The 9742-nt window shown below is 39.3% G+C and overlaps 1 protein-coding gene across 2 annotated transcripts; it reads right to left on the bottom strand.

Annotated features, from left to right (window-relative positions):
* Positions 1 to 326: 326 nt before the first annotated feature.
* zgc:110366 (uncharacterized protein LOC550476 homolog) lies at positions 327 to 9384 on the bottom strand. Of its 2 annotated transcripts, none has more exons than XM_056263928.1 (7): positions 9056 to 9384; positions 5331 to 5579; positions 4691 to 4792; positions 4515 to 4606; positions 3335 to 3517; positions 2909 to 2968; positions 327 to 591 (listed from the first exon to the last, which is right to left on the bottom strand). In XM_056263928.1, the coding sequence occupies exons 1-7, from the start codon at positions 9141 to 9143 to the stop codon at positions 490 to 492; spliced, it is 876 nt and encodes a 291-aa protein (XP_056119903.1). In that variant the 5' UTR covers positions 9144 to 9384; the 3' UTR covers positions 327 to 489. The 2 variants fall into 2 exon arrangements, with proteins under 2 accessions (XP_056119903.1, XP_056119909.1); XM_056263934.1 differs by lacking the exon at positions 327 to 591 and adding an exon at positions 2507 to 2619.
* Positions 9385 to 9742: the final 358 nt, after the last annotated feature.

Genomic DNA, 9742 nt, shown 5'->3' with positions numbered 1-9742 from the left:
GACTTCAATATCAACTCATCTTGCTTGTGTTTTACATCACTATAAAAGTTGATCCATGTCTCGTGTTTGAGTGTACTAACTAGCTGTTAGTATGCACACAATAAATAAACATTCAGGTTGTGTTTTTTTTTTTTTTGAAGTGTTATACAGACAATTCAGGATAGATGCTTTGGATGGTTATAAATGTATTTGGCACAGATAATGCATGCTAAATATTTCAAATATATATTTGAGGCAAAGATTCTGTACCCTGTACTCCCCCTACTAATGTAACTATAAATATTTAGACCACTGCAAAAATAATAGTCCTTCAACACGACTAAAATACCAGATATGCTTTGTCATTTAAAAAGGCACGTGTGACAGCAGCAACTTTCAAATCACTGATTGCCTTGAATTCATCACTTTCATAAACGACCTTTCCTTTCACATTGAGATCAGGATCCGTCAGTGTCCTAAAAACAAACCTCTTGGATTTTGATTGCCAGGTTATCCTTTCCAGACTGGATGCGTGAGATGAATCAGCTTCTGATTGGTGTGCAAACCACTAATTTGGTCCATGTCTTCTGCTCTTAGTGTGAATCCAAAAACCTATCAAGTAATTATGAAGCTAATATGATTATCAGGACAGGTAAACAAAAACACTCAAATCTTGTAACTTAACCTAAACACTGAAACTGTCTTTGAGATCATCCTTCATAATGTACATAATTACTTTAATACCATTTTGGTCTCTGTTACTTGTAAATCACAAACTAGACAGTAGGCTTGGGCGGTATCCAAATTTTGATACCGTCAAACCTCCTCCCTATTTTACCGCGGTATACGGTATTACCGCGTGACTAATTAAAAATTATGACATAAGGCTCAGAAGGCATCACCAAACTGTTGGTTTGTGCAGGGATGAGTCACAATTTTCGAATATTCAATTATTTGATTTTATTATAGAATATGGAATAGGTTGTGGGATTATTGTCTATAAAAAATCCCCATGTTTTCCGTTCTGATGCGGTGGTGACACGTTCAACCAGAGGGTGGCGATGCCAATAATGCATCTAAAAGCTGTCAATCAACTCTCAGACAACAGGAGAAGATGCACATTGTCTCACACCAGAGCATGTGAGCGGAGTGGTAATATTTCCTCCAGAGCAGAGAGCGCATTTCTGAAGATCACGCGCCGCGTGCTCAGTCCACTCAGCGTCGCGCGCTCAGAATGCCCGCAGTGACATGCTGGTTAGAAAACATGTGAAGTAGGGCTGCCCGTGCATGACTTAAACAAATTTTTTTTTCTAGTTGACTAGTAGTAGTTGATTTAAGCCATTAGTCTAATCACATATTTTTTGATTAAATTACTTAAATATATATAGGAGAGAATGCTAAACCATAATGAGCGTTTTCGTAATATATTGCCTATTCTGCATCTCAAAGCACACATAAAGCTTGCCACAAAGAACCGGCAAAAGTAATTATTATGCATGAAACATTTGAATTGTTTATTAATAAAAAACTTTCTATGTCAGTGGCTGCACAGATAAAGTTTACGATGCAGACTCGCATCTTCGCAGTAGTGAACGCGCATAGAGAGAAATGCACACTTCATATGAATTAGCCTACAGAGAGCAGGCCATTTCTTTTAGTTTTTAATTGTTTTGTTTAAAGTAGACATTTCAAGCTTTCTATATATATACACTTCTCAGATATTTAAGGCATCTATCTTATAGGCTGAGTTTCGTTTATTTTAGGAGACGCGCTCCAGTTCACGCGCCGGCTTATATTGTCTAATATATATCCTTCTTATTTATTAATCCAGGCAATTCGTTGATGAAACATTGATTAAAATGAGGATACAATTTATGCGAAACGAAATTCACTTTAAAGAAAGGCTTTCTACAAAACAAAACGTAATAAGTGGTCAAAAATCATGTCTGACCCATTCCAAATGTTTTCCGATATTGGGCATCTTATGATCCTATCTTATTCATCTCATGCAGTTTCCTTTTCATATAATCAACATAGATGAAATAAAAAAAAAATAACAACATTATATTATTAAACATAAATATGAAAAGAAATGAGTTTTTTTTTTTTTTTTTTTTACTTATAGCCTATTTAAGTGTCACATCGCTCCGCTGTATAGCTGTGTAGCCTACATGTGTGCGTGCATATGGTGGAGGGGTGCTATTTTCGAATAATAATTAAATAATACCAGGCGATCTTCAAATATTATTTTTGCTTGAAATGCCCATCCCTGCCAAACTGCAGAAGTCGTGTTCTTCTTCGAGACCAGGTCACTCGTTGCGCAACTTGCCATCATTTTTAGCCATTAAATAAATTATATTTAATATTTAATCCTTTTCTCCTATATAAGTGCATTGGATTTTTTTTATGACGGTATGACGATATTGAAACTGATACCGTTGCTATTTTTAGATCCCGCGGTATACGATATTACCGTATTACCGCCCAAGCCTACTAGACAGTTTCCCAAGCTCACCTGAACAGGTGGTTTTCTTGGAGATTTGGTCATTCCACATGAGTTGGGTCCCAGCTCACATGTCTCCCATCATGCAACAAACTCAGAGCTGCCACGTCGGAATCATCCAACCTGAACCCAAACACCTGCGCAGCACAACATTATGAGTGCGCTTTAAAAAGAATGATCTCAAAGAGAAACTATTGATAGTTCAGTTAGTGGCAAAAAGTATTGAAAGAGAACTGAGAATGTATAATATTTTTTATTATACATTCTCAGTTCTCTTTGAATAGTTTTCTCAGTTCTCTTAGAAGACATGGACCAGTATATATATATATATATACACACACACACACACACACGTATATCTGTAGGCGCTATATAAATGTAATGTGAAAAATTAATTGCAACTTTAAGATCCAGAATTAAACGTACTTGGCAGTTTTCATGGATCCTGTCTGGTTTGGTGGACTTTGGAATTGTGACAACTCCATTCTGAAAATAAATGTAGAACTAAGTTAATGAATAACATTATAACGGCTACTTCTGAATTATATTTGCATGACATTCTGGAAAAGAAAAAAAACTCGCAGTTGGGAGATGATCATTACATTACTGTAACAGACATTTCAAAAATATTATGAAACTATACTGTTTCATAATGTTGCTGTCTACAATGCATAACCAGCTTTGAGCTTATCTTCATACGAAGAGGAACATATCTGGAAATGATAGAAACCGTGATTTAAGCTTTACAGGTTTGAAACAACATGAGCGGGAGTAGATGACGGCAGAATATTGCATTTTGAGTGATCCCTATAAACTGCCGTTGAGGATCATCCTTTGAAAAGCAAACTGTACCTGAATACTCCAGCGGATGCATATTTGTGACGCGCTGCGGCCGTATTTATGGGCGAGCTTCATGATTGCTGGGTGAGTGAGGGCTTGACCTTTGGCCAAAGGACAGTAGCCTTCAAAAACAATATCCTCCTTCCGGCAATATTCAACCAGCTCCAGGGGCTGCTGGAAGGGATGAAACTCCACCTGCCAGTGAATCAAACTCAATAAATCATTCAGCTGCATAATGCTCCGGTTTACTAATTAACCTGCCTTAATCTCTCGTATCGTGTTTTTTTTTTTTTTTTTCAACATTAAAAGTGTGTGTCTTGTGCCACAGTAGACCTTCTGTTGGCTCGGACCAGATGGGATAGCCTTCGTTGCCCTCATGCATCAATTATTCTATATACATATATACTATATATATATTATTATTATTATTATACTGTGCATAAAGCTAAATGAGGAACCAATACATTTTCATATTTCTGATATCTTTGAGATTTTATATAAAGTAAGAATGCCACAAAGTTGTGGTTTATGCATCATTTGATTGATAATTGTATGTGTTTTATATAATAAAGTTTTTTTTAAAATGTCTTGATGCCTTTATTGAAGTATATGGAAGTTTTTGAATGTTTTTATTTTATTAAATGTCCCATTTAATTTGTAACAATCACTGCATTTATGCACTTCATGCTTTAAAAAAAAAAAAAGTTTAGCCTCATCATCGCCATCATCTGATGTGGGCATATTTAAATATATATATATTTTTAGTTTATAAATCACATCTACCCTTCTTTTCTGCAATTACATTTGAATAAAAAAATAAAAAAAAGTTTGCTTTGTAGTAATGGCATTATAAAATAGAACATTTGAAATAGTTAAATGTACAGAAGTTTATGAAGGATTCTGCTATTGAGTGTATTAAACCTCTAAAAAGCTTTAATAACGGATTTTGTTATCATGGAGAATAAAGATAACCATTCATTCTTTATACATAAAGCTAAATGAGGTTGCAACACATTTTCATGTTTTTTTTTAAAGGTGTACAGTAGTTTTCCTATTTTATTAATAACAATCTCAGCTGCTTTTTTTGCACTTCATGCTTTCTAAACTAAGTTCATTCTCCTCATCATCAGCTGATGCAGTTCTCATTTTTAAGTTTGAAGAGTTGCGTCAAAAGCCATTCGTTCAGTCATACCTGGTTAACATGAGGCACAATTCCACCGCGATCCTTCAACTCGTTCAAGTGGCGGATGAGAAAGTTACTCACTCCAATGGCACGACACAAACCTGCAACAAGGAAGAGGGGACATGATCAACTGTCTGAGTTACTGTCATTTCTACACAGTAGAATGAGCCAAAAAGAGCACGAACCCTCATCATAAAGCTCCTCCAGAGCTCTCCACGTCTCCGCTCGGACCTCGCGACTGGAGAGACCTGGAACCATGCAGTCAGGCCAGTGCATCAGATACAGGTCTGTAAAACAAGACGTTCAATGGTTGTTTACAAAGAAATCTAGCATTGAGGTCCAGTTTTGACTTAAAGGGACAGTTCACCCAGAAATGAAAATTAGCCTTTGATTCACCCTGAAGTCATCCTAGGTGTATATGACTTTCTTCTTTCAGACGAATACAATCGGAGTTATATTAAAAATATATGTCCTGGCTCTTCCAAGCTTTATAATGGCAGTGAATGGCTGTTTCTGTTATTTTACTTTACCTCTGTTATCTTACACAAACGCATCACTTCGCTTCAGAAGGCCTTTATTAACTCCCCGAAGCCTGTGGAGCACTTTTATCATGGATGGATGCACTTTTATGGACTTCAAAACAGAAACAGCCATTCACTGCCATTATAAAGCTTGGAAGAGCCAGCACATTTTTTTAATATAACTCCGATTGTATTCGTCTGAAAGAAGAATGTCATAAACACCTAGGATGACTTGAGGGTGAGTAAATCATGGGCTAATTTTCCTTTTTGGGTGAACTATCCCTTTAAAATGTCACTCTTTTACCCAAGTAATCCACCCCCAGCCTGGCACACGAGTCCCGGCAGGCTTGTTTGGCGCTCTGGTAGCCGTAATCTCCAGGCCATAGTTTGGTGGTGAGCCAGAGTTCCTCTCGTGGAACAGCACTGTCAGCCACAGCTTTCCCCAAAGCCTCTTCACAGCCGTAACGCTTGGCCGTGTCTATATGTCTTATCCCGCACTCCTGTAGAGCATAAAGCACCGCCTCATGACTGTAGCCTCCGTCATGAGATGTCCCTGACGAATGAGAGACGGCAATAATTCAAATCCGTTACACTTGTGTGTGTGTATTGACAATAAAGACATTTGACACTGCTCAAATATACACAAATCATTACTGGTAAAGAGTATATGCTGGCAATTTTGGTGTCACTTAACAAAAAACTATTATTTACAAACACTCCCAAAACATTCCCAGGTCATTCCTACAGTTTGGTGGATTTTGAACTAAGCATTTTTGTTGAGAACGTTTCTAAAATAAATTATTTTTTTGTCTTGTCAGAGGAAGAAAGTGTCTGTCTATCATACAAACACACTGGTCAAGCTCAGGCAAGTATGACCTAATAATCCTGACCACGTATTTCAAATTTTCACATTCACATGGGCGTTTTAACCCATTTAATAGTGACCGTAAAAAAATGTGTCATTTCTAAGGCTATAAAAATGTTGCTGAATAATCTATCAATGCATTTCCAGCAGATATTGAAATAATAAAGGGTCTCAATGAAATATGTGCAGTGTCGCATGTTTACTGTAAATTGTCACATGACCAGAGCTGTTTATTTCCTGTGTGTGCCAAGAGAAGAGGATGGCAGCAAGAAAGCTCCAAAAGAAAGATTAGTAAAGTATGTTAACATAAAGATAGGACAGATTTTTGGTACACATCATGTTTAAGGTGTCTAGTATTGATTTATGCATTTGCAATTACTCAACTTTGTTTAACGTGGTCATAGAACTCACAAACATGTCACCGGCAACAATAGTGAGCGGTGGGATAACCCATTGGATCTATATGCTACTACACAAAGGCTAACTGTTCTACCTTACTTTCTGCTGCTACCTAACTTACTACCTAATTTTACATACAGACACATACACAGAAACACACACTCGCACATCACACACACACGCCACACACTCCACGCACGCCACACACTCCACGCACGCCACACACACCCCACACACACGCACACCCCACACACACGCACATCACACACCCCACACACTCACATCACACGCACACCCCACATGCACACGACACACACCCCGCACACACTCACATCACACACCCCACACACACCCCACACGCACGCACGCACACCCCACACGCACCCCACACACACACCCCGCACGCACACCACACACCCCACACGCCACACACTCCACGCACGCCACACACTACACGCACGCCACACACACCCCACACACACGCACACCCCACACACTCACATCACACGCACACCCCACACACACCACGCACACCCCACATGCACACGACACACACCCCGCACACACTCACATCACACACCCCACACACACCCCACACGCACGCACGCACACCCCACACGCACCCCACACACACACCCCGCACGCACACCACACACCCCACACGCCACACACTCCACGCACGCCACACACTACACGCACGCCACACACACCCCACACACACGCACACCCCACACACACGCACATCACACACCCCACACACTCACATCACACGCACACCCCACACACACCACGCACACCCCACATGCACACGACACACACCCCGCACACACTCACATCACACACCCCACACGCACGCACGCACACCCCACACACACCACGCACGCACACCACACACCCCACACGCCACACACTCCACGCACGCCACACACTACACGCACGCCACACACACCCCACACACACGCACACCCCACACACACGCACATCACACACCCCACACACTCACATCACACGCACACCCCATACACACCACGCACACCCCACATGCACACGACACACACCCCGCACACACTCACATCACACACCCCACACGCACACCACACACCCCACACGCACACCACACACCCCACACGCACGCACACACCCCGCACGCACACCACACACCCCACACGCACACCACACACCCCACACGCACGCACACACCCCGCACGCACACCACACACCCCACACGCACGCACACCACACACACACACACACACCGCACACACGCACACATCCCAACCACACACGCACATCACACACACGCACGCCCCACACGCACACACATACCACACACCCCACACGCACACCCCACACATACACGCGCACACACACACACACACACACACACACACACATACACTGCACAGGTCAAATAGACCTATATTCAGTCTGTCCAATGGTTGATACAACACAGTATCCCACCGGTCACAATTGTGACCGATCATAAAACTCACTTTTTCACACACTTTTCCATGAAAATTTAAAAAAGAATTCTGATTGATTGTTTCATAGGGATACTAATGACACATGGTTTGGATATTTTTGTGTCTGGGAAAAATTTGGGATTAAATGGTAAAAAATGCCCATACTAGCGGGAAAGAACACCATGCTAGCAGAATCTTTAACAGACGAAATCTATTTTTAATTCATGTTTAATATAATTGTAATGTATAATGTAGACACGGTGTTGCGGACCTTCTTTTTTTTTTTTTTTTTTTTTTGCAAGTAGTTACAAGTTTCAGCTCGTAAATCTTTGACGTAAACTCACCTTTAACAAACACCCCCCAAAACAACACCTAATCTCCCACCTTTGGAAAATGTTGCCCCCGATGTTCTCTGAACGCCGCCCATTGAGAAATGCTATTTTATGCCATTAGATAAATCTTCTAAAATTATGCAAAAGTGAGAAAAGTGTAATGACTGATTCTACTTGTTCTTGGAGTTGCTTTTCCTCCAATAAATGATGTCACTTCAAGCAAGTCATGTGATTTAGGGCATACACTTAAGATTATAAAGGGCAATCACAATAAATTGTATTTTATGTCAAAGAGAAACAAGTAAATGTGTATACTAATTATTCAAATTGCTAATTTAGCAATTTATAGAAATATATATATGTAAGCTTTTTTTCAAAGTGAAGTTGAGAAAACATGATTGGGATATGGGAATTTGCCTGTCAATTTCTTTAATTATTCTTAGGTACTAATTATTATGAATTTGTGTTAGGGTACATCTATTCAAAATCCACCAAACTGTAGGAATGATCCTGCCCTAACAAATGGCTGTAAATGACCCATGAGTCTATTTTGCTTGTTTGATAAATCTTAATTATGACATAAAAAGTCATAATTATGACATACAATGTCATCTCATAAGTCATAGTCTAAGTCATAATTATGACTATTTATGTCATTATGAAATTATGAGATAAAGTCAGACATCCTAAGTCATAATTATATTAAAAAGAATTAAGAAAAATAACTATCATACAAACAAAGTCTAAATTATGACTGTCACAGTTAGGAAATATTTATTTCTATGTCATAATTTATACCTTTTATGTCATAATTAAAAATAATTCTCTCATAAATATGACTAATATGGTAACGTTAGCCAAAATTATTACTGAGTGAGTCACTTTTCTATCATTTATATCATATATTGTTGCATTCGGATGTCATAATGGCGCTTGTTCTCACCATAGACGGTAAAAAATAGGTTCTCACCTAAACCCAGAATGGGAATGTTCAGTCCATTCGACAGCCCAACCGTAGGACAGGACAGCGCAGTGCAGCTGCTGGGAATTGTCACCATATTTTAGCTCATGTGCACTCTATGGACACAACACGATTCGATGTGTATCAGAGAAGAAACCCGGTTTCAGCACTAGTTTCTCACTAACTACCGCTCTCTGCAGGAAAGGACGCGAGCGTTTCTGTAAATGTGTCTGTAAACTCACAGAATAAAACATGTAAAATGCCTCACCTATCTATCTCTACTTTAAAGAAATTAGCGTCGTGAACGAAATTGTTCCGTTGAGTCGAATATTTTAATGAACTGAATGAACATGAATCATTTGCTAAACTGACCGAATCAGTGGTCTAGCGGCTCATTCCGACAAGAAAATTGTATTTATTGTAAATGCAAATTATTTTTAGTTTCTCAATTGCTTTATGTTTTTAAAAGATAAATCGCTCCAACAAACTGAAATGGGTTACATGGAATTTTGTGGCCAAGGCCAACCTTTTTCTTCTTCTTCTTTTTTATGCTTTTACATACCGTAAGAATATTGTCAATGAGTTACCTACAAATACATATACATATAACAAAGGAACAAAATAAATAATTACACAAAAACAATGAAAAACAAAAGATGACATGGCAAGAGATATGACAAGAAGGCATACACTACA

The sequence above is a fragment of the Rhinichthys klamathensis genome, unplaced genomic scaffold (assembly GCF_029890125.1).
Source record: "Rhinichthys klamathensis goyatoka isolate OS25496 unplaced genomic scaffold, OSU_Roscu_1.1 h1tg000011l_1, whole genome shotgun sequence".
Classification (NCBI taxonomy): Eukaryota; Metazoa; Chordata; class Actinopteri; order Cypriniformes; family Leuciscidae; genus Rhinichthys; species Rhinichthys klamathensis.
This window is presented reverse-complemented; position numbering and strand designations above follow the sequence as displayed.